General features: G+C 44.1%; 1 protein-coding gene across 3 annotated transcripts in view; it reads left to right on the top strand.

Moving 5' to 3' along the window:
• Window positions 1–26,136, top strand: part of Fndc3b (fibronectin type III domain containing 3B) — a 293,021-nt gene that overhangs the window by 176,524 nt on the left and 90,361 nt on the right. For all 3 annotated transcript variants that reach the window (XM_060378158.1, XM_060378156.1, XM_060378157.1), the window contains exon 7: window positions 24,803–24,861. In XM_060378158.1, coding sequence (XP_060234141.1) covers window positions 24,803–24,861 — 59 coding nt within the window. The remainder of the gene's footprint in view (window positions 1–24,802; window positions 24,862–26,136) is intronic.

Genomic DNA, 26,136 nt, shown 5'->3' with positions numbered 1-26,136 from the left:
CCCACATGGTGGCTCACAAACATCCGTAACTCCAGTTCTAAGAGGAGCTAACTCTTGCCTCTGTGGGCACTGCAAGAAGGGGATGCAAAGATATACACGTAGGCACAAGCCATACAAATAACATAAAAATAAATAAATCCCAAATAAAAAACAAAGTAAATTTAAACACTAGAGTTTTGATGAGGATCTGCTATCAGTAACATAAAAAGACCTGCAGGCATAGGGTGTGTGCTTATCAGCCTAGTAGGCCTGAGCCATTCAAGGCCAGGCTAGATTACATAGCGAGACCTTGTCTTTAAAAAGGGAGTTTTAGGGGCTGTGAAAAAATGGTTCAGTAGGGAAGAGCACTTGCTGGTCTTGCCAGGGACCCCAGTTCAGTTCCTAGCACCCACACCACATCTCACGACTCTCTGTAATTCCAGTTGCAGGGCATGGAAGACCACCCTCTAGACCACTGCATGCATGTGGTGCCCATACTTACATGAAGCCAAACACTCGTATACATAAAAATAAATACTCATTAAAAAAGAAAAACCCAGCTGGAGAGATGGCTCAGTGGTTGAGAGCACTGGCTGCTCTTCCAGAGGTCCTGAGTTCAAGTCCCAGCAACTACCTGTAATGAGATCTGATGTCCTCTTCTGGCAGATAAAGCACTCATATACATTAAATGAATAAAAGAGAAAAACCCACTCCAGAACAGTCCCATTAATCATGAGCTGAGTGAGAAGGAGGTAATGAGAGAGAAAAATGGAAAGAGATACCAAGTGTGATATCTCTGATGTGGCAAAAATATGTGATACATGCAGTTGATACCAGCAGCTTTCCTCGTCCCTAACCCAAGAGTGAGGATGCAATACTAGTGTAGTTCTTATCAGTACTCAGATTCTGTATGTGTGTGTGTGTGTGTGTGTGTTTGGGAGGGTGATGATACAGGGTCTTATATTATGTAGTTCTGACTGTCCTGGAACTCGGTATGTAGACCAGGCTGGCTTCACACTCCCCTCCGTCACCTGTCCTTGCCTGTTCTGTGCTCCAGTGAACACTCCCAGTGATTATCAGCACTGCAGCATTTGGCAAACATGACTTTTTGAATGCCACCTGAGTTTGGATCATGAGCTTACATGGTGAGGGGTAGGAAAGTGGGAATTGGACAGAGATGGGAGACTTTCAGTTAAAATTCCTGACTTCAATTGAAATATATTCTGTAATGATACACTGCTGAGGAGAGTGCCTTTTGTGTTACTCATGCAGAAGTAGCAGCTGACACTGACCTCTAGAATTTACTGTCTCTGGGGAAGATTGAGACACAATGCTAAAAATTCCAAATATAGGAGTTAAAACACAGGCCTCATGCTCTGAGCATTTGACCTTTGGAATAGTTAAGAATCCAAAGATTCAGTTAAATTTCAGAGAAGATTCAGAGAGAAAGAGAGAGAGAGAGAGAGAGAGAGAGAGAAAGAGAGGGAGAGAGAGAGAGATGGCTTCTGAGGTAAGGTGGAACACCAAGAAGAGAATTATTCCTGGGCCTTTCTCCTTCAGCAGTGACACCTGCCCTCTGACTCACTGCTGCTTAGGTATCAGTTGTGTATTGGGGATCCTCTTTGATATCTCTTTCTCTTCCTATATTTTGCAGTCACTGCTCAGAATGTAATGTAAGGACTGGGAGATGGCTCAGTGACTACAGGCCCTTGCCAAGCAGGTGTGAGAACCTGAATTCAAGTCATCAGAACCATTTAAATCTGGGTAAAGCTGGATTGGCAGTGTTACTATAGCTGAAGAATCTCCAGAAAATCATGCCCAACTAGTCTTTGAACAGCAAGAGATTCTGTCTCAAACAAAGTGGATCTCTCTCTCTCTCTCTCTCTCTCTCTCTCTCTCTCTCTCTCTCACACACACACACACACACACACACACGGAGGAAGAGGCCCCAATTACCATGAAAGTTGATTAGTAATAAGAATTATTTTATCCAAGGCTGGATAAATGCTCAGTGGATAAGGTATTTGCTGCACAAGTTTGAGTCTTCAGACATCACATGAAAAATGTCAGGCGCATGTGGCTGCCATCCATAAGCTCAGAATTGTGGCGGGAGGTGAGGGGACAGATTCAGGGTTCCCCAAGGTTACCAGCTAAACTAGCCAATCAGTTCAACTGGGAAATCTTGTCCTCAATATGTAACATGGAGAGCAATTGATGAAGACATTGACGTTAGCTTTGGGCCCTCTCTACACATGTGGATATACATACACATGTGTAACAGACACACACATACAGGTGGAGTGAGAAAGAGAGAAAGGAATAGAAAAGGGGAGGGACAAAAAGAAACAGAGAGAGGGGAGTCTGTGTGTGTGTTTGAGAGAGGGTGAGATTAGTTGCAATGAAGTTTGTCACGATATTCCTTCCTCCTGTAAGGGGAAATCTCACACACCTGGGAGTCCTTGATTCTGCCCTTCTGCTGAGTGGTGTAGATTCTGGAGGGCCTAGCCACACCCACCTATGCAGGACCCACAGTGGCCTCCTATGTTTGGAGCAGCCTGTGGTTAGCAAGTTCTGGAATGAACTGTGCTTGGCCCACTGTAAGAGATAAGACTGACCCTTCTGTTTAGAGTGGAGAAGTTAGCAGAGCTTGCTCACCTCACCGGTGGCTCATTTCTCCTTTCCTCACAAGCTTTTCTGTGTTTTGACCACACACCCCTGAAGGCATGTCCAGCCAGGGCACCTGGGAGGCAGGGGTCTGTGAGTGGAGGGACAGGCATTGAGGAACGTTTGCTGTCTCCTCTGCATTGGCATGATAGCTTTCCCGGGTTGCCTCATGGGCAGCCCTTTTGTTGATATAAATCCTGCCTTTTGCCACCTGTAAATCTTGAACATGGCAAAAATATCAAGAAAACATGTAGGAAAAAAAAAAAAACATTAAAAGTGAGCTCAGGGCCCTGGAATCCACCCATTCATTCTGCCAAGTACAGTCTGGAAGTGAAAATGGTCTGAACAAGCCTGGGTAGCTTTTAGCTCTTCAGAGGACAGTGTGGATCCCTGGATCAGAAGGTGAAAGGCACTCTGCTTGGCAGGAAGCCGGGCAATTAACACCACCACTTCCATCTAACATCGGCTGCCAGCTCCAGCCCCTCAGCCTGGGCGGCCCCAGAGAGGCTTTGGTGAGGGCCAGGCCCGTGTAGGGCCTCGTCTTTGTGGGGAGGGGAAGAAGATTGAGGGGCAGAAGGACATCCATAAGGCATAGCTTGAGCTTTCTGATGGGCCAATCTTCTCCAAGAGTGGAGGAATCAGACTATGAAGAACTCCATAAAACTGCAGAATGAGCCCCCCCACACACACACACACATTGTAGCGTTCACTTCATGCTGCAGAGACAATCTGGGCAGCTCAGGAAAGGGGAGCCTGGCAGCCCAAAGCCTCGGTTACCAGTGTGCTGTCCTTGTCACAGTGTGTCGTGTCCCTTTGCCATTAGCCTTCTCTCGTCCTTGTATCTTTGTTACAGTTTGGAGAAGTGTAAAGAGGCTCACCCAATGCCTCTTCATAGGCAAGTTGCCGAGGCGTCTGTCATATCAGGTTCGGAGGCTTAACCCTTAGATCATGCCTAGAGCCTGACAATTTTTAACCTTAGCACAAGAAGACACAGGAAAAAAAAAATACTCTGGTTTTCCTCTGGAAATCAGTGTCCACAAAAGTTTGGGGCGTAGAGTTTTCTGCACATATATACTTAGCTCCGCAGACCCATGCTATTTTCTCTATCTTTTTACTTTCTTGGGTACCGATCAGAGAAGAATCTAGATGATGTCATGGCCCATTTTGTCAAAGTATGTGTCATTCCCAAGAACCCTCCAAACAGCATGTAAATACCTACAACATTCAATTTGATTGATTGAAACACTCATTTTGCTAAAGTAAATTCTGAGTTTAGCTGGGTTAGAGGTCTTCATCCATGCGCTACACTTAGAAGCAAAATCACTCAGCATTGGTATTTCAAACATTTAGATTACACTAGGCCCTGTCACTGTCACTATGGGCTGTGGACCCTGGGGCATGGAAACTAATCTCTCACAGCTTCGTTTTCTTCTCAGATATATAAAATGGGAGTGAGTGACAGCAGCAGCTCAGAGCGCTGTGGTGCTGTCACAGTTCTCTGCAAGATTGTAGACACTTACCAAGGGATTTGAGGATTTTAAGTATTATGGAAGAAAGACCAAGACATTTTCCTGCCTGTGAGAATTGCTCCTTGTCAGAGAATAGAGGAGCCAGGCCTCCTGCTGTCTGGGTCAAAGTGACATGATATTAAAGGTCAAGGACAAGCGAGGGGAGGAGATTCCTGGGGCATTCTGCACAGCTGGGAGGTGCATATTCCAGACGCTCTTCCTGTTTCTTCCACCTCCCGACTATCTGGCTTGTGGCCGTGAGGCCTGAATAAGGACAGGCCATTTGGACTCTGTGTTTGAACCAGCTCAGCCCATTAAACACTCCAGATGACTGCTGTTTATCGGAAATGCTGGAAGGAGGGTTAGCAGGCAGAAACCTGAGTGGATAACACCGTTCTCTTACTCCCTCTAGTGTAGTTGAGCAAATGGCAATGGCACCTGAGATGCTTGAGGGCAAGAAGCTAACTAGGTAATTAGATCTCAAAGGCTTTTACTGTGGACATCACATACTTTGGCATTCTGCAGTTGCATCTTCTGCCCAAACACAGCGTGGATGGGGTCTGCACAGGCAGGGCCTGCACCCTGCACACGAGGGATGCAGTATCGTGGAGGTAGAAGGCCACAGGCTTGTAGACTTAGCATGTTTGTACTAGTATCCCATCTGGAGCAGTCTTAGCCTTCCAGCAGATTTCTTACTGTTAGGCCAGCATTGCCTTTGTTACAGCATCTCCTTCCATTGAATAGTGTTCGGGGATCAACTCATAAACCAGCCCACTGAAGAGGCAGCATGTTCAGTCTTTGGATTTGATTACCAGTATCACAATGCAACAACTGCAACAAATATTGCAGATATGCCCTTTTAGTCACATTTCCTGTTCGGCCTTGGCTTCCATTTTAAATTGAATTTGTACAGCCAGACGTGAGGTACAAGCAGGTAATGTTGCTTTGCATCAACTTTTGTTGGTGTGGTAAGGAAGGCCTTAATTTCTGTGAAGTTAGACAACATGAGGTGTGAAGTAGAAAAGGTCCTGGAAAGTAACTCCTCTAGGGTGTGAATTTTACGAAGCATTGAGTATTGGTGCCCAGCAGTGAACTCTAAAAGCTCCAGTTTTTTTCTCTGATGTGGCACTTGAATTTTAGAAACACCCCTTTCTTTACCCTTCACCTTTTTAGATAGCAACTTCTTCTGTGTGTGTGTGTGTGTGTGTGTGTGTGTGTGTGTGTGTGTGTGTTCATGAGCGCAAGCATACAGATGTGCTGGTAGAGGACAGAGCGCAGGTTCGGCTGCTGCTTCTCCACTTTTGTTTTTTGTTGATTTTTGGTGTGTTTGTTTTGTGCTGTGACAGGGTCTCCCACTGGCCCAGAACTCAGTGATTTGGCTAGGCAGGCTCCAGGAATCTGCTCTTCTCTGGTCCCCAGTGCTGGCATCACGCATGTGTGCTCTTGGCTCCACTTTTGTTTGTGATTTGTGTTCTAGTGATTTAACTCAAGCGCCAGTAAAGCCCAAGGCAAGTGTGTTACTGCCTTACTTGCTCTGGAATTGCTCTTCTGTGGCTGCACCAGAAGAACAGGTCTTTCCATCTTGGAGTATTTGTTGGAAGAGGGCAGAAGTAATTAGGTGCTAATTGTGGTGGGGAAGGTTTGCCTTAAGCACAGAAGACAATGGGTGGCTCAGGAGAACTGAACAGTCTGGAGGAAGGAGAGAAGAGCCCCAGAGCAGGGACAACTGAAATTAGAGCAAATTCTGAAAGTGGGAGTGTCAGGAAGATTAATGTGGAGAAGAGGTAATTTGGAGAGAGAGGTTTTGTAGTTCTGTGCTGTGCTATCCTTCTTCCCACTGAGGGGTAAGGAAAGTCAGGAATATAGCAGAAGGCCATTTGCCCTGTTCTTACTCAAGAACTTTCTACCAGACGGTTTCCTTGCAGCGGCAAGGAATAAATCCACTTGTGAATAAATCTATTTTTCTCTCTTGGGTTTTCCTGACTATTCTGTGTTCCAGCTTACATTGATTTCACAATCAGCTTCAGAGTCAGGTCTTGGTGCTGGAGATGCAGTTTGATTGGCCGAGTGGGTGGCCGGAGAAGGGGGAGAGCCTGCCCTGGAGCCCCAGCATAAACTGAGTGCAGTGGTGCGTGCCTGCCACAGCTCTCAGGAGACAGAGGCAGGAGGATCAGAAGTTAAGATCCGACGTGTGTTGAGTTAAGAGCCAGACTGGACTGCTGATGTCACTGTGTCCAAAACAAACAAGTAATTCCTAAGTAGAATTTGAAAGAGTAGCGTGGTGTTCCGAATGACAATGTTGCATTGCTTGCATCACGTTTTAGAGTTTTGATGTTTAACATCTAGAATCAAATTTTTTCTAATTTTTAGTTTCTGGTTGAAAATTAGACTTCAAGAAAGTGAGGGTGGCCACATCTCTTTCATGCCTTTTTAAAAGCAGTCTGCATTAGTCGGCATCATTATCTTACGCCCTCTGACGAATGGAAGCCACTCTCAAGTTACCTTTACATAGAGTAAGAAGATTTTGTGTAGTCCTTCCATGAACTCCCATTCTTGCTTTGTAGATTTATCAGAACCACCCCTTGAAAGAACATGTAAAAACTTCGTGAAAGAACCAGATCTACCAATGATTTCTCGAACGGCCTTTCATAAGTGCATTTATGACCTCATTCGCATGGTGAACTTTCATTCACCTCTTCCCCATTACTGGAGAAGACAAATGAGATGGAACAGTAAGATTCTTAGATCAGGAGGGCTAGGGAGACTGCCATATTTTAGGTTCACCGAGTTCCTCAAAACTATTTGAGTGCCTTGCCAAGCACATTTTAAAAATTAATATGTAGTCCTTTGGGGAGATTTCTCTTTGGTGCAGTATTGCTCCAAAGAACCTCATAAGAGATCAGGATCTCTTAGACACTCTCTTGAGAAAATTAAGTTACTGAAGTAAAATGGGACCATTGGTGACTAAGTTATTAAACTATCAAGTTGTTTGTTTGTTTGTTTGAAGTATGTTTTACGTAAGCATAATTTATAGCATCATTCATCACTTACACCATGGGACGATGACTCAAATTTGCAGAGTGCCATTTGATTTGAAAATGGTGTTTTCATCTCAGAGAAGAATTACATGCCTGTGAAGTACTGTTGTCATATTTTAATCTCTTGACTGCCATGGTTGCATGCTTAAAGGCAAAACTGTCTCTTTTGCATTAGAAAGTCTCCATCTAGACAGAACTCAGGTTTGCTTTTTAACTTTGAGCATCAGGAAACAGCAGATAGGTTCACTCAGAATTAGTGTTGGTCGTCCCCTTTGTTTTTGGTAATCCCGAATGCACCTATCTACTGTTACCCTGTGCTCAAAGTTAAATAGCAAATCAGAGTTCTGTCCATGTAGGAGAATGGGGTAGTGAGAGACTCCAGACAGTCCTGGCCAACCTGAGCTCCATCACTTTTCCTGGGCTCCGTTTTCTCTGCTGCCTCTTGTCCTGTTGCACTGACTAGTATCCACAGAGAATGTTAACACAATAGATCACAAATGGGTGTGTTGTTCTGTGACTAACAAATTACCACAAAGCAGGCCATTTAAAGCAACAGGAAACTATCTTTATTTTCTTGTGTTGAGAGCTTGTGGATTACATTTTAGAGGTGTGAGGTCCTCGCTGTGTATCACTAGGCTGAAGTCAGTGAGGCTGTGGGGCCAGGTTCCCTGCAGAGGCTCACTGGGAGTTCGGTTAGCTCTTCCAACTGTAGGTGGATGCCGGCATTCCTGTACTAGTTGTTGTATCACCACCATCTTCTGGTCTCCGGCCCTGCCTGCATGTAGCTCTCTACTGTGTTGGAATCTCTATCTGATCCAACCTGGTAATAATGCATGTGGCTCTGCTTAGGGCCCAACCAGAAAACCCAGGGTAATTTCCTCATGTCAGAATCCTCCATCACATGCCCCAAAGACTGGACCAAGTCGGCTAACTCACACATTCTGAGGGTTGGTTTCTGGCTCTCCTTTAAGAGGCCATTTCAGCCCACCCTGGGTTACTTCCAACATTTCTGTTTTAAAAGCTGAGCCCGGATGGGCTCTTGACCTCATGTTCCATTTAGGTCTGGTTGATAAATTCACTCTCTCAGCACTAGCCATAGGATTTGAGGTGTAATATGTGGCAGCATGCACACGGGTCTGTCTCCAATAACACAGGCCAAGAGCCATTGGCAGAGCTGTCCCCATTCTGAGGGAGGCAGTGCCCTTAGGGAAAGCCAGGCATAGGCGAGCCATGTAGTTCTCAGATTGAATGCTGGGACACTTTTCCCTAGTATGTTTTTAGGGTCAGCTTTTATTGCTGTGACAAATTACCTCAGAGAAGCAATTGAAAAAGGAGGAAGGTTTGGTTTGGCCCTTAGTTTCAGTCGGGATCCTCTGGCTCCATTGTTCTCAGGCCTAGAGAAGGGCAGAAGCCTCATGTAAAAGGACAAATCTGTCCAATTCAGGATGCACATTTTCTTTGAAAAGGAACCAACTCAGTTTTTACTTAGCATAAGACTCATCAAAATTATTTTTAAGTGCTTAGTGAATCTAATATTTCTTAAATGTTTAATACCTTCTAAGAAGACCCACAGCTCTTAGCCTTGTTGACATTATGAATGGGTCCTGGTGTCTTCTTCTTGAGAAGAGTCTGTTTGGTGTTATCAGCCCCTCAGGTTTTAAGTGTCATCGGGGCAATACATGCAAGTCTAAGTGTCTTCTTGTGGTTTTAATAATCACTGCTTGTTACAACGGCCTTAGGTTTTACGGATTTTTGTTTTCCACCTTTGGGCGGGTATTTTGCCTGGAATGGAAAAACAGAAACTTTTAAGCTACATGAAATAGTATTTGATACCTGTTATACCCTTTTCTTCCAAAGTGACTTAAATCTCTCAGATTTGGTGGGACTTGTATGTGTGTATATGCTGGGATCTGCAGCCACATGCGTGGACAGGCACATATTCATGCGTGTGCATACGCATCACTGTGCGGCAGGTATTATATGGCTTCTGCATCATCAAATGGCTAATCAAGTTACTTAGTGTTCTCATCTACTGGGAGCTGGCAGAACTACAGAACGTTCCACCACAAGAGGTTGATGAAAGTGATAGAGGTCAAATGCAGAGCCAGGACTGTGCAAATCAACAGGAAGAAACTATCTAGAGGAAGCTGTTTTGACCAGACCCAAGAACTCAGCCAGATTATACAGTTCCCAGCCATGATGGATAATGTCAGGGCTGCAGATACATAACCATGGCTCTCTGCAGATGGGAAGAAAGAATGCCCAAGTAAGTAGAGCAGAGGCCCCTGCAGCCTGGCTCCAGTTCAGCCCATTTGCTTGTGCTCCTGCTCTATGCTTAGGATGCTGGGAGCACCTTAGTGAAGGTGAGGGACAGAGGGCATCAGACTGCATGGCCCCTCTGGAATCGCTTTTTCAGTCTTACTTTCGATGAATCTTGAGCTTCGTCTAAGCTGTTTTGCTCTTCCTACCCTGGTGAGCCTGTAGTTTTCATTACTTAATGTGTTCTTTCCAAAAGAGCATCAATCATAACATATACAATGCCCTGCCAGTTCCTTTTGGAACCAATTTAGATGAAAAAAAAAGAAAATCAAGGACTTTGGACAAAACTGTAAGTGTGGCTGTTAAGTCATTTTACTATTTGTGAGCAACTTTGGAGGCTGAAATATACTTTCCATTTAGTAGAATTTGCCTTTTCTTGTGGGCCACATTTATGGAAATATGTTGAAATCTTAAATGTAGACAGTGTGGCTTCCTGCCTTTGGTGTTGCTTGCTGTCTGCAGTGATGTTTCACTCTGATGTCTTGCTGACTGGCAGCAGTAGAAATAAGGATAGTTTGAGACTGCAGCTACAGGCGCTGATGCGGAGTCTCAGCTTCGTCTCCTTTGAAGCTCCTTTGGGCGATGGAGCAGGCATACCGCTCTTTCCTAGAACATTTTATCAGACACACACTCTTGCAATTCCTGCTATATATTACTACCATTTATGAAAACTTAGATGTAGAAGTGTCATTACTGTAAAGCGAGTAACAGGTTTCTATTTATCCAGTACATCATGAAATGCTACTTTTCCTTAATTTTCCTTACTATGTTTGGTTTAGATGTATTTGTGTGTGTGTGTGTGTGTGTGTGTGTGTGTGTACAAGCATTCCGTAGAGCTTACATGTATGTAATGGAATTGGTATTTTCTCAGCTAGCCTCTCTGTTGCTAATTCATTCTACACACAGCAGCCAGAGAGATGTGGATTTGACAGAGCTCTGGATGTTGAACCCATCTCTCATTTTTTTCCTTTTAAACTTAATATAAAGTACAGTCCCTTTTCTCTACAGGGGATTTTGGCAGCCTCTGCCACTCAGTTCTCTTTCTGTTCTCTCACATCCCCACTCTTACTGCCCTGGGGCTTTCTCTTTCCTCTTTGCAGTGCTATCATTTTTTGACCTTCCTGTCTTAGAACAGAGGAGCCATGTTGGATAACTCCAGCCACCTGGCCTTACTGACTTCCACAAGCTGACCTCATAGTGTCCATTTGTGTATGTGCTTGTTGTCTACCCTCCTTCAGGAGAGGTCGCCCCTTGGCCCTATCCAGAACAGACTGAATTGGCAGAAGTTCAAGAGCAAAGCTCACTCAAGGGCACTTCCAAACATCTTTTATAGATACTATAAATTGCTGAATTTCCTTTTTATTTAGAGTTTTGTTTTTCATTTTATAAGATTGGGGTTAAAATGCAGGATTCCATTATAGTTAGAAGGAATCATGAGATAGTGTATAATCCAAACACTAGGAATGGACAGCACAAGGAACAGCTGGAGTGAAGTGCTTGTTCTTGACAAAGAGAATGCTAGGTAAAATTTTACTGTTAAGACTGATCCATCCCCATGAATGTTGGCCTTCTATCCCCTTGGATGGTAGCCTTCCCTGCAATAAGCCTTGCATTTTGTTCTACTAAATAAATATGGGAAATTTTCACCAACATTCCCTCATATTTTCTAAGGGAGAATGACCCTCCCTTGGTGGCCATCGTTACTTTTGGTAGCCCAGTGTCATTTCTACCGGCATCATTAGCTTTTATCCATCGTTAGAATCTTGATTTTATGTTTCCTCTCTTCTTCTAATCCTTGTGTTTCATGTAATTCAGAGAAATTAAAACTTTCAGCAACATATTCTTGACTGCATCATGAAAAGCATCTCAGAAATCAGTTTACCTGCTGGAGAGATGGCTCACAGTTAAAGAGCATTGACTGTTCTTCCAGAGGTCCAGAATTCAATTCCCAGCAACCAATATAGATGGTGGCTGTTCTTCCAGAGGTCCAGAGTTCAATTCCCAGCAACCATGTGGTGGCTCACAACCATCTATAGTGAGATCTGATGCCCACTTCTGGCATGCAGGTGCCCATGAAGGCAGAATGCTGTATAAATAATAAACAAACAAACAAATCTTGAAAGAAAGAAATCCATTCACCCCTTTCCTCCATAGTATGGGAGTCTTTCAGTCACCAGCTCTCTTTTGAGACCATGAATACTTTTGCAAAGAATATGTATGTTTTAAATGGTATGTTAGCTTTTATTACTCAGTACCATTCCTGCTCAAAATAGATTGGTGTCTTCTTATTCTCTTGGGAAATAAGGGTAAAAAAATACTCCCTCCTAAATTTTAGTGGGCATTGTGAAACCTTACTCGCTATTTGCTCTGTCCTAACCCTGGAGTCTTCGCCTTCCGTGCCCACTTGTCTCTGCTGGCAGACCAGCATCTCCTGGGCACTCTGTTCCTACAACAATGTCCACAGAGTAAATGTTGGGTCTGTGCCAGCAGTAACAATTGAGAGCCATCACCTTCCAGATGTTAGCAAGAGGGCAAGATGCAGAATTAATCATGGAAACAGTACAAAAGCTGTCTTTTCCGGTCAGTGTACGCAATGGCATTTTGAAAGGGAGACAGACTCTCTCATCTTAGGTCAGACATCCCTTTGTTAGTAGCATCTAGGAAAAGAGGAAACGTTTGCGAGCTGTAGCCTAGCAGTAAGCTTGCATCTGCTCAGGTAAGTCTGAGCAGAAGTGAGGCCTGTGGCTTTTGCTTATATATCGTCACCTGGGCCTAGAGCAGCACTGGGTTCAAACAGTGACTTGTAATTCTGGCTTTCGGAAAAAAAAAAAAAATTCTTACACTATAAACTAAAAGTACAGGCGCTTAAAACTAAAAGTAAGTAAATAAATACAAATATGTTTATTTAGAAAGCAGGTGTTGTAAGCTAGAGAGTCAGAAAATGGAGCACCACAGCCCAGGGCTGGAGTTTTCTGCACAGACTCCCCCAAACACACAGAGGTAGTAAGTGGGAAGGGACATAGCCTCATGCTAGACACAGCGAGACATCACCTTTTAACTACAATTTTTTCTTTTAATTTAGGTAAATTTTATTTTCCTATTTCAGGGAGTGGCCCTTCTTTATTGAAGCCTCTAGGCCCCTGCTGAAGAGCACAGACCCCTACAAGGCCTGGGGTCATCTTGGTTTCCTTCTCCCCCCTCAGTCTGCCTTCTTGTTTCCCTTCACTGTTCCAGAAATTAACACCTGCTGCTCACATCTAGTTTATGCTGCTTTCCACTGGAGGCTGGTGTTGAAAAATCAATCCTGGCAACCAATGTGAAATGAAATTTGGAAGACATCTTGACTCTCAGGAGCTTGCGCAAGCTGCAGCTATTAGGGAGGATTAGGGGCCACAGCTGGTGAGCAGATGGACAACCTGCAGCCTTGGAGGCTCAGAACCCTCACGCTCAGAGCGCCTGGTTACTTCTTCTCCAGGTTATTTCCCTTGTTCCTGATGGTCCGTACCCTCAGTTGGTCCCATGTGATCTTTAAATTGCTGGACTTGGTAAGTCCTAATAGGTCTCTCATTCGGTGGCATCATTATAAGTGAAGGAGTTTCCTGCTTAGAATCTCAACTTGGTAGCCAACTTTTAATGATGTGCTTATCTTACAGAAAGTAGGAAAATGAAACTAAGACTCTCATACTTCATTCAGATCGAAGACATGCCTCTTTCAAGTTTGGAAGTAAAGACTAGTTCATAACACCACAGCTAGACATTTTGGCTTGTTGTTAGTGAATGCTGCCCTCCATCCCTGGCTTCCGCTGTGTGCTAAGAGCACTGCAGCACACGCGGGTCACTGCCTCACAGTAGGCTCCTTTTGCCCTGTGCACCTTGCTTTCCCCTGGCACGCCCCACTTCCACATTGCCTTCTGGGTTCTGGCCTGTAATAACACATGTGCTTTTGAGGTCACACAGAACAACGCTTTGCATCCTCAAAACCAGGCCTGGGTCAAGTGGGGTGTTAGATTTGTGTATTCTCCACCGAAAAACCTTCTGCCCAGTGGCTGCTCAGGTCAACTCAGGGATACCATTCCAGTATTACCGATTAATTCATATTTTGGCCGGTGTGTTCTATGAGAAAAGAATCAGAGTTGGCTACATGGTTTGTTTCTTCTTTGTCTTTGCTGAAAGACATCAGAGAAATGGCTGCTCTCTCTTGCAAATGTGAAGTGTCTGAGAATGTAGGAAAACAGCTGAGGTCATAAGTCAGTCTCTCAGTTCCGAAGCAGTGTGTGCTCACTGTTCAGGAAGAGAACACGCGGACATTTTAGGCAGTGCAGGACACCAAGCAGCCATCGTTTTTGGGCCAGCCAAGTTTCTGTTCTGTTGGAACCAGTATGCACTTTTTTTCTCAAGCCACAGTCAGCTGCAAAAACACTCTAGCATGTAATTATTGCCCAATACTGAGTGCTCTAGCCTCTAACCATCCCGAATGTTATATTTCTATGCACCAAAAGGGAGAATATTGTGTTTCCAGCACATTGGCACAAAATGTTCTGTAGAATTATCCCGGGAAATGGTCTTCTTGGCATCCAGCTTTTAAAATAAGTTTTGATAGATTCTATGTGAAATTCGAAGTTGAGCTTCTATAATTGAATGTGCTACGAGACCGGTGTAAACATAATTTTAACTCCCGCTGTAATTATTTTGTACTGAACTCACTGCTGGGTGATGTGCTAAAGGTCTTACTTGAATCCCAAAGCAAAGTCAGGCGGGTCTGGAGTAGCAAAATGGAGAGCTGGCACCTCTGGATGGAACCGCTCATGAGGATCAGGGGACTGCCGTCTGTAGAGCAGAGGCACCCCACCACCACGTGTCACATACACGAAGGAGGAGAGGAAAGGCAGCCAGGACAGCTTCAAGCATGAGGTTGTCTGCATTGGAGGGAGGGGGGCCTACTTCAGAGGTCTGACTTTTTTTTGACTTGGCTGAGTCTCCAGTTGTTAAATAGGTGTAAAAGTGTCAGGTCTTGGGTCTTCATAGAGTCACAGTTTGTATGCATAACACAATTCCATGGCATAGGAAAGCTGCAGCAGTTCGCTAGCCAAGTACTTTAACTTCTCAGGACAACTCTGTATTCTAAATTAACTTTCTAAAATATGACACGTATATCACCAATTAATGTACTCAACATATGGAATTTTTATGTGAAAATGTCCCTGTATAACACAATGCCATGCACAATGCATGTATAAGAAAATTATATGTATGTTCGATTCATATATAGGACATATTTATATACATACTCACCCCAAATCTTGGGGACTCTTATATTGTAGAATATAGGACATCTGCAGTTTTCACAGCTGATCAATATTTTAGTTTTTTGACAATCAACGCTGAAACAGTGCTTTGTGTATATACTTACACATATAATTTTAACCTATCTCTAGTTAAATGTTCCAGAATATTCTCTTTTCTTCATTTTTATTTTATGTGCATTCGTGTTTTTCCTGCACGTATGTCCATGTGAGGGTGTTGGATCACCTGCAACTGGAGTTGCAGACAGTTGTGAGCGGCCATGTGGGTGCTGGGAATTGACCTCAGGTTCTCTGGAAGAGCAGACAGTGCTCTTAACAACCCCTCCCCGCAGCCATCTTTCTAGCCCATCCAGGGGGAGGGGCTTCTTAAGTTGTTTCTGTCCTTTGACCCATTTTTTTTTTTCTGAGACAGTCCCAGGTATGCCAGTATATAAGATTTCATTTACAAATCAAATGTATCCAATAATAACAAATCATAAAGGTTTTAGTGCAATTCTTTGGGAAACATGATTTTACCATGTAGTAAAAACAAAAGCATATTTGCACACTAATGACACATAAGCTTTTTAATTTTCATACAAAATCAGACCTTGTCACTCATATTGTGAAATAGAGGACATTTTTCACAGCCGATCACTATTTTGATTTTCTCATTATCAATGCTGAGAACAGTGCTTTGTATAAACGCTTAGTACAGAATATGTTTAGGGCCATTTCAGAAATTGTAGTTAATTCTGTCTTTATCCCAAGCCAAAACCTTTTTCAAGTCAGCAATTCAGAAAGACAATTTTAAAATCAAACATTCTGACATAACAATCTAAAGATATACTGATTTGATGTTTAAATGATGAACAATGAAACTGGGAAGAATGAATTGTCTGTTTTCCATAATGCTGCCAGTATTTCTGTAAGAGCAGAGAACTATGAACCCACACTAAAACAAACAAACAAACAAACAAAACGAAAACACTGCAGTTCTTAACATCAGTGATGGAGGCCGAGGTGTTCACTGGTAGTGAGCAGTGGGAGGCTGATGAGCGCCAAGTATGTGGGGTGAGTCTGTGTGTGTCTGTGTTACTCTTCTCATCTATGTGAGCAAATCCCTGACAAGAAGAAACTTCAGAGGGAAAAGATTTATTTTGGCTTATGGCCGGGTGGGCTACAGTCATTGCAGTGGGAAAGGTGTGGTGGCAGAAGTGGGAGGTAGCTGGTCACATTGTATCTATAATTCGAAAGCTTGGAGAGGACAGGAAATGAGGCCAGGCTAAAAAAATTTCCCTGATCCCACCATCCCCATCCACTTCTTCCTCCAGGAAGGGAGGAAGGGCTCCACCAGCTGTTCTCCCTACTCTGTCCCACCTGGGGGGCATCCTTTCATAACTCTTTTCTATTTTATCATTTATATTTTCTTCTTGTACATTTTTATTTCCCACGCAGTGGAGGCTACAGTCCAAATACCATCTGTTGCTTGTGAGGACCCTTTAGGTTGAGTGATTACAGGATGTGGCTATCGAGCGACCACATACATGAAGCACAGCATCTGTAGACTTTAACATGCGGCCAGTGCAGATGATGCCATATACAGGGTGGATATGGAGTAAAAAAGTTGTACTCAGTTCTTGGGTGTTTTAGCAGAGTATTAGTGTCATTGTGATGGGATTAGGTCCATGTGCAAATGACATTTTTATGCCTTCTATTATGCTTTCAAACAACAAGAGCATCTCACTTAGACATCAGAGATCTGTCTCCGTGAATCAGGATGGATGAGTCCTTTATAGAGAAAGTCAATGGTCTACGTCCCAAGTAGCTTGATTCTATGATAAATGTAGAGTGAGACAGCAAGATTGATATGGAGTAGGAGGCTCAAGAACAAGTCAAGACTTCCTTTCTAGTGACTTGGATTTGCAGATGTCTCTTCACCTTATTTGAGAGCAAATGGAAACTCTTACGAGTAGAGGGTTTTGGGCCCAGCAATCCAGTTAGCACTGTGCGCAGACACTCCTTCCTGCTAGCCAAATCTTAACTGCATTTTAGTTCATTTTTTCACTTCAGTGCATTTAGAAGACAGTCCATTTTCACTTGGGTGTGCGGCAGATGGTGCTGTCTCTTTTGATTATCTGTTTCTTAGAAGGGAGATGTTGATTAGGAAGAACAGAAGTGAAACACAAGCCAATTAAACTGAGAGTGAAAATTGTGCCACACAAGAAGAGCCACGAACGCTCCACGCTTTTGGATGTGAAGTAAACTTTAGTTCATATTTGAGTCTCAAGAGTTGGACTTTGATGTATTCTAAAATGTCACCCGAGATGGAGTTTGGGTTGCTAGTTTGTTTACTTTCAACTCTGTTTTCCAAAAGGTACAGAAATAAGAATGCTCAGATGGTTTTCTCAGGGATGGGATGGAACTCAGGGGTAGGATGTTTGCCCCCCATGCATGAAGCCCAAGGCTTAATTCCCAGTACTGTGAAAAAATAGAGGATCAATACTGTTGAGGACTTTCTTTCTCATCACAGTTAAATAAAACCTTGGCTAGGAGTGGCTTTTGACAAATCAAAACGCTTGGCTATCTTCCAGATTTTACCACAAAAGCATCTCATCTGTAGTCTAGTACCCACATGAGAGGTCATCTAACCAGGTGCGGGAGTCAGATAGTTCGTCAACCATGAAGGACTCCTCCTCAACACCCAATAGCAAGGTATTAACTGATTCAAAATTAAACTCAATGAATCTGAGGAGTTCCTGGCAGAAACAACTGTTGCCTCACGTGACTTCACGGCACTCTCGTTCTGAACACACAGTTTGCATTGTGCTACCCATGCCACCATGCTGCATCCCAGCAGCCACTGCTGTGTCCCAGCAGCCACTGCTGCCTCTGCTCGGGTTGGAGGCTAGTGCATGTTAGGAATGAAGTGTTTCACTGTGTACACATTGTCTGCTTCTGTGGAAATATAATGGTTTAATTAGAGAAAACAGACTTATCACGTGTCCTTGCAATTCCTCCGCATTTAAGTTTCAAATGAATATATCTTTGGAAAGCGACTATATGAGTTGCTGACTTGCATTTCATTTTCTTAAAAAAAAATCATTCAGTGAATTTTGATTTTGGATGACGATAAATTTTCTAAGAATTTCTGAAATGACTCTAAACCTACTTCTGCCAATTCATACTATGAATTTAGGTGAATCAGCATTCTCAACATTCATGATTGTAAAATAAAAATAGTGATCAGATCTGAAAAATGCTTAAGAGGCCCCCTGTCCTGCCTCATGAAATAATCAACCAGCTTTAATTCTTTGTGTGAAAATAAAAGTGCACAGACATCTTATTAGTATACTAATTTGCTTTCATGATTAATAAATAGTATGTTTCTCTTTGAGTTGCTTTCAGAGACATTTCCCTATGCATCATTATCAATTTACGTTTAATTTGTATACCTGCAGGCGTGGAGTCATGTGAAAAGTGTCATGAATGGAAAAGGTTTAAACAGCCCTGGTCTGGCGGCACTTTGTATTGTGCGGGTCACATCCTGTTAAACCAGAGTGCTTGACATTAGCGAGGGACAAGAGGACCAGAGACTAAAAGCTACACTTGTGGTAAATTTCTCACCGCAAAGATTAATGGTGCTGATGGAATGCTGCCAGTTTTAACACACTGACTTTAAAAACTGTGTCCTGAGCGGAATTGCTAGTAAAGGAGGCGGACACAGAAAGTCAAAAATCTCTCTTCTGCACACAGCCTCACTTCTGACGTTCACGTGTTCGTGAATAAGCAGGGGCGCGATTGTGGGTCGAGCCTATGGAACTAGGAAGGAAACTGCAGGAGTGGAAAAGAGATGTTGAAGAAGAGGGCAGTAGGCCACACAGCTCCAGAGAGCACAAAGCAGACAGGGCAGGAGCAGAAGAGTTAAAGGGGCATAGTGAGATGGGGGGAGAGGGGAGGGGAAACCCACAGAAACAGCAAACTTTGCTTGAAAATGCCACCATGAGACCCAATAATTGTACATGCTAAGTAAACAGACTTTAAAATAAAAACTTTAAAAAACATCTGACCTCATTGATATTTTAAAGAGGAAGCAAACTATGCTTTCGAACAGACGGTTGGAATCAGAAGAGCCACTGTCTTGCAGAGACCCATAGAGCATTACCGTCCAGCAAAGCACACCTTTGCTCACCACAAGCTAGCTAATGGTGAAGAGGTGAGCCTGGAGAGGGAATGCAGGCCTGACGTGCTGCAGTGCAGCCATGAGGACCCATGAAAAAAGCCAGGTATGGTGGTGAACACTTGTACATGAAAACCCCAGCCCTGGGCAGACACAAGCAGGTAGATTTCCCAGGGCCTCTGCTTCAGCAGAGTTGGTGAGTCCCAGGCCAGTGAGACACCTTGTCTCAAAAAAAAAAAGAAAAAGTAAGAAAAAAAAGAAAAACGGTGGCTAGCACCCTGAGCAACGATACCAGCCTTGAAGTCTGGCCTCCATGAGCACACAGAACACCATAGCCCAGGCGGCTTAAAGAACTAACATTTACTGTGACAATTGCACAGACCGGAAAGCCCAGGATCCAGGCGTGGATAGATTCTGTACCTTCCTGCTTCCTGGAGCACACCTTGGTACTGTGTCCTCACAGCGCTGACAGACGAGGAAGCTTTCAAGACTCACAAGGCCTCAGCTAATCCGAACCACCTCCAAAGACCCTGCCTCCAGTACCATCATATTCTGGAATCGGCTAGTATGAATCCACAGAGAACTGACCTCCTCCCCCGCCCCCAAGCACTGGTTCTAGCGCTCCTCAGGCATTCTTACAGGTTTAAACTATTTTCATGTGCATATTTTTTACAGATTTGGGCAATTTTCCTATAAGACACTGCATTTTCATATTCTCTGGGGAAAGAAAACAAAAAACAAAACAAAACAAAACAAAAACGAGGATACCCGTGGCTATTTCAAGTAACTAAATGTATGACAGCTGCCGTGTTAGAGGGAGTCCTTCCCTTTGTCTTCCTCACATTGCTACCTCCACTCATGGCCCCTGCTGGTGACTGGGGCACTTCGCACATGTCGTGCTGGGAGATGTCTTGAGTGGGGTAGCTGGTCTGGTAGGGTGTGATAGCATTCATTGCGCCAGATTCTGCTGCTTCAGGAGGTCCTTGCTCGCTCTGAGATTCCCACCTCAGCAGCTGAGCCTCGGGGTGTATTTAACAGTGGACTGGATGTCTGGCCTGACCCCAAGGAAATTAGTTTCATGAGCCATAATTAAGGAAATGCTGCTGTAAAACAGCTCAAAGCTTGCTGTGTAAATAATGTAGTTATTGGAAACCTCCCTTGGATTGTTTTATTAAAGAACCGTCCTCTGTGGATTCTGCCCATCCATCCTCAAGCTTGCAAAAGTGCCAACGAAGCCAGTTGAGAACTTTTCACTCTGTCCCGCCCACTGCTAATGAGAAAGCATGTGAGGGAAAGTTTCCGGCCGCCACTCTTCAAAAGTGCTGCGTGGACTCTAGTTACCTTTGTAAGTTCTGTCCTGCGTTGAAGCTACACCCTTCCTGTCATACAGCCAAGCGAGGGCAACAGCCCTGGCTGATAATCATGGCGTTTAGATGAAAGAGCTGTATCTGGCCGGGGCAGGCTCAGCTTACTAGTAAAGCATTCAGCCATGCACAGGGAAGTAGAAAGAAGGGCTGGTACCAAAGTTAGCTCACCAGGCGCGCACTTACGTGACACCATTATCCAGTTTCATGAGGTTTTTTTGTCTCCTTAATCTGGTGTGCTTAAAAAGGCTAGTTGCTTCCATGTGGTTCCATGAGTATATAGGGTATGCTGAGAAAAAACAAACAAGCATGGGTTTATTTCTCAGAGCATTAGACAGAAATGCAAATAGAATCTTCTAATATTTAGGCAGGATCTAATTTACTTGGCAACTTGAGTGGCATGTACTGAGTGTATGTGGGAGTCCAAAAGACTATGCTTCCTTCCTCGTCCCTAGCTTCTCATTGAAGACCCAAACCTCCCCCTGCACACCGCTGCCCTGATTCCTCAGAGTGCTACAACCTTTCCAGAAAGGGGCCCGTTTGCTTGAGGGTAGATTAATGTGAGTCTCTGGAAGGACTTTTGTCTCAAAACTGGCTCCAGGAGAGAAACTGGTTCTTTCTCCTGAATTCCACGAATAGCAACTTGAAGCTCAGAGGAAACTGGGCCCTCTCGTCCCATCTACATTCCATGGCTAGCCCTCCTGCCCAGCTGGTCACCCCACCTGCAAGAGGAATTCATGTCTTCTTCCTTTCTGCTCTCAGGTTCCAGGATCTCTTTGGAACCCCGTCCACCCTAGGAAATATTTTCCTAGACCAGAATACAGCTTCTCACATCCTGCAGCACAGCTGGCTGGCGTTCTTCCTTCTTCGTTGCTGATGGGCTAGTACTCATCCTTCTTTCAGAATTTCAGAGAACGTGATCACTTTCTCCACTAAATACTTAGAAAGACTTTTGTCTTGCATTTTTGTATCAGAATGTTTGATGTCAGTATTTCGGCCATGCATGTGTGCCCACACGTGTCCAAGTGTGTCCACGTGTGTATGCAGGTGCCTGGGTGAAGGCCAGAGGCTGCCGTTGGGTGTCTTCCTCAACCACTCACCTTATATTTCTGAGACAGGGTATCTCACTGAGCCTAGAGCCACCAAGTGAGCCAGCCAGACTAGCTGACTAATAAACCCCAGGGATCTTCCAATCCCCACCTCCCTAGCCCTGGGATTACAAGCACAGGCTGCTGTTCCCAGCTTCTGCACGGTGGCTGGGAATTCAGACTCGGGTCCTATGGCAAGCCAAGCACATTACTTACTGGGCTCTCTGCTCAACCACCTCAAGGTTTGTGAGAGAAAAAAAAGTGCTCTGTGGGGCTTAACTGTACTCTCCTTATTTTATGGTAACTTATTCCTCAGTATCTGACTTGGCTATTTTTTTTTGTTTTGTTTTGGTGTGTGTGTGTGTGTGTGTGTGTGTGTGTGTGTGTGTGTGTGTGTTATGTACACATTTGTGTGCACATGCAGAAAGGCCAGATGAAGGAACTGGGTGCCCTTTTCTACCATTCTGTTTTGTTCCTTTGAGGTATGGTCTCTGGTGAAACAAGAGCTTCCATTTTGGGGGCCTCAGCTGGCAGCCTGCAAGCCCTACTGATCCTCCTGTTTCCACCCACCTCAGTGCTAGTGTGCATGATGCAATGCTGTCTTTTATGCAGGTGTTAGAATTCGAACTCCAGCCCACATGCTTGGGCAGTTCACAGCACTGTCTGCAGCCACTAAGGAGGGCTGCAGCTTTAGCTTTAGTATTTACACCTTAGACCGTTATCCAGAAATCCCAACCCCTAAATGACAGTCCTTAGGTAATTAAATTTGTCATGCGCTTGACTCCTTTTTCCTCCCTCTCTAATAAATAAGATCTTTTAGGTTGCTGATGGCTAGTTTGATTTTATACAGAAAAAGGTTTCTGTGAGCATTATAGTATTTCCTTCTTTAGCCTCTAGTCACTGTCACAGGAATTAGCAGACCTAGACTGGGCCTGTAGTGTACCCTTATTATTGATGCTTATTTTTCTTCTCACCCAAAAATATCTGTTCATCTAGTTCTTACATCATGAGCCCTAAAATGGACATAATTAGACCCTATATTTTCAACGGGCACAGCCTGTTTAAAGGTCAGCTGTACCAGCTCTTTGGAAAATCAGGAGGACTCTGGAGTCCAGAGGGGCATCTGCAAATGAGCTGGTCTGGGAACCAGGGCAGAGTGCAGAGGGCACCAATGCCAATGTTGTTCCACTAGAATGAAGGTTCAGGGACAATATAAACACTCCACAGCTGCAGCTGAGCGGGGCCTGAGTCTGTTCTGAGAAGGAGGAGTAAATTGTGTTTAGATAGGGGGATGTTTAAATTAGTTTAGCGCATACAGTTCTTCAAACAGTCTGAACTCACGTTTTCTTGGAGCAAACATGAAAACCATCATTTATGGAAAGTTTAAATTTCACATAACACATTCTCCTTCTGTTTGTGGGGTGCTCTTCCTCTCTCTCTCCCCCCTCTCTCTTTAAATAATTCCCTTTGCTGTATGATTTCATTTTAACCTTCCCTTTGCTAAAAATGTTCTTGGGAAGGGAAATGCTTTTTGGGGAGGTGAGACTTGAACCATCAACAACAAAAGGAGTGTCTCTGCTATGATTGCATGAAAATGTTCGAGTGCTTTCGTTTCTTTTTGTCTTGTATCTTTTATTGGTAGACTCGGTCTTTCCAGAGTGTCGAGGTTCCACTGGTGCCTTCTGACTTTTCCTTCCTGTGCCCTTGATTGTCTCGTCCCTCCACTTTGTCTTCATGCTCAGATATTCTGCCCTCTCCTTGGTCCGTTCTGTTACTGAGACTTAGCGTGGAGACTTTGACTGCTGTGTTTGCATTTCCAGCATTTCAGATTGGGTTTGTTTTTTTTTTTTTTTTTTTCTTCAGTGTCCCTCTAGCCCCTCCCTCCTCTCCCCCTCCTTCCCTCATCCTCTCTCATATCTGACATTATCTTCTTTATTTCATTCGGCTGTGTGTGTTCTCAGTCAGGAGCACATTTTCTTCTTGCTGTGTAGTCAAGGCTAGCCTGAAACTGCAGCTCCTCACCTCTCCACCTCCTCCCTGTTGACATTACGGGTGTGCAGCACCATGCCTGGCTATCTGTGTTCTGTTTGTCCTTTATAAGAAATAAATCATGTACTCTAGGCCTGTAGCATCGGTGCCTTCCAGACACATTTAGTAGGAAAGACCAAACAAGCACATGGATGAAAATCAGCAGGGTAATTGTGTCCATATCTTGGTGGTAGATAAGAAAGCAGTGGGATTTGAGTGACAAGAGTTGGGGTCTAGAGAGACAGTCCTTGAGCAGTTGACTGAGGTTAGACCTGCACAGTGAACAGAATCTAGCTCTGTGGAATGCAGACCATGGCTCCAGTTCTGTCTCTACATATCTATCCATGGGGCTTAGCTTGCTCTTGCCCTGAGGACAGCTTTATTCTCTGGTGTCGCAAATACCGTTTTGATTTTCTGCCACCCTTCTCACTAACCCATAAATAACTTGGAGACTTGTGCCCTGGGAATTTTATCTCTCTAGCATTGGGCTTACAAATCAGGACAAACAGGTATAGAATCCACCACATCTCAACGTCAGGTTCCATGGTTGCCTCCAAGAGAAGCAGAATGGATTCTGTTTATTTATTTTTATTTGGCTATATATCCTCCCCATCTCTGCCTGGCAAAGTGTTTTTCTCCTTGTATTTCTGACGTGCAGGTCCTACCACCCTGTGAATATATCCCTTTCCTCATTTTATTAAATTCGCCATTCATCCATCAGATGAAAACTGGAATTATCCCGACCATTCTTCACCACTGTGTATCACATCCGCATTTGTAGTCCCTGTGTCTCCCCAACCTAGTCATGTTCTCACCAGCACCACTGTAGCAGGGCATCCGCCTGCCTTCCTATGTGCACTACTTAGGCAGAAGTCTAATGTCCCTTCTGGCTCCATCTCAGCTGTGCAAGTCTTCCTGCTTAACACTGCAGTTCAAATGTAAAACCAAAACTGTAAATGAATACATGAATATACCTGTACATACATACATACAGACAGACAGACAGACTGAAGAAAAGTTTGAACTCACAAGCCATTGTCTCTCAAGTTCGTCTTCTCTTAGGTATTCTGTATACCTCGATAGCTAGGGTCTCCTGCTTGCCCTTCTTAAGACCCTATTGTGTATTGAATGAAGTAAGACTGAGTGTTCCTGACCTAGTACTTACAGCTGCACTCTGGCGTGATAACGCAGCCACAGTGAGACCCTAGTACAGTGGTGGCACCAGTAATGTGTTGTGCCAGGCTACCGACTGGCCTGATGGTCTCCTGGACGAAGACATCGGGGGAGGAGACTGACAGCCTTACTGCCTTCTAACGGTTTTGTCTTTCCTCTCTCTTGTCTTTGCCATACAGAGTACGAGTTGGAAGTAAAGCGGGTGCAAGACATTCTTTCGGGAATAGAGAAACCACAGGTATGTCTCCCGGACCTCTCAGCAGGAACAATGTGTTCTTAAACCTTCCCGATGTGCTTTTCTTTTGCCACACCATTGGTAAGCAGGAGGACCCCTTCCCTGTTACAGATTTTAATAAGTTGTGAGACAGTAGTCAGTTATTAATGGGCCAGATCTGTGTCGTCATCCATCAAAATGCCGTCTTTGTGTAGATGTTCTGAATGCAGTTAGAGGCATCTAGGTTTTTCTTGGGTACACAGAACAGTTTGTTCTTGGTAATTTCTTGTTACCTCTGTAAATGGAGGAAGAATACATTTTGAAAACCTCAGAAATCCCAGGCATTTCCCTAGGTAGATTTCAGAACAGCATTTGTATATCGGAGGACATTGGGCACAATGGCAAGAAAAAGGTGGGAGTGGTGAGGTCGTGAGATTTCAGTTTCATTTGCCAGGTGTTTTGAAATATGGCTAGAAATTCATAATGTTGATTCAACCTTTTGTCTGAGATTAGAGAGCCAAAGTTTGGGGGAATGTTTTTCTGGCTGAATTGAAAAACTCTTGATTCTTCATGTGTTAGAAAGACTGGGGTTTTTAAGCAGCAGACTCCAAATAGACCTCAGGGGCACAACTGGACTAAACCAGAGGGACTTGCGAGGGAGCATGCTGGAGAGTGGAGGGGTCTGAGCTTACTCTGGACGGGAGCAGCCAATCCCTGGGGGTTTCCAGGGGAAGGTGTAAAGCAATCAGGGCTGCAGTTGCAGGTTGGTCTAAGTTGGCAGATGAGTTGGAGCAAGATGGTAGATCCAGAGAGAGAGATGTTGTGTGTTTTATGCACGTGTAAAGGTTGTCTTTGTATATTCAATGCTGACTTCTGTGCCCTCGGAGAGCTGAGTACAGACCACTTGGTATTGTTAGGCATCACCTGTCCCAATGTTTCATAAACATTGTTCTCCATCACCCTCTGATTGGCTGAATAAAGAGCTGAGTGGCCAATAGCAAAGGCAGGAGAAAACTGGCAGGACTTCTGGAGAGATGGGAAGTCTGGGGAAAAAAGAGGAGTGGAAAGATTCACCTAGGAGACACCAGGCAAGTCGGATGCATGAAACTGGGGAACGGTGAAGAACGATGTGGCAAAACAGAGGTTAACATGAATGAGTTAATATAAGTTGTAAGCGCTAAATGGAAGCAACCATAGCTAAGTCCTAAAGCTATTATAAATAAATACGTGTCTCCACGTCCACTCCATGCTGGGGTAGACATAGAAAGTCCATATGGTTTTAGAGGAGGATGTTGCAAA

The sequence above is a fragment of the Meriones unguiculatus genome, chromosome 2, assembly GCF_030254825.1.
Source record: "Meriones unguiculatus strain TT.TT164.6M chromosome 2, Bangor_MerUng_6.1, whole genome shotgun sequence".
Taxonomy (NCBI): domain Eukaryota; kingdom Metazoa; phylum Chordata; class Mammalia; order Rodentia; family Muridae; genus Meriones; species Meriones unguiculatus.
Note: the sequence above shows the minus strand (reverse complement) of the source record. Positions and strands in the feature narration are given on the sequence as shown.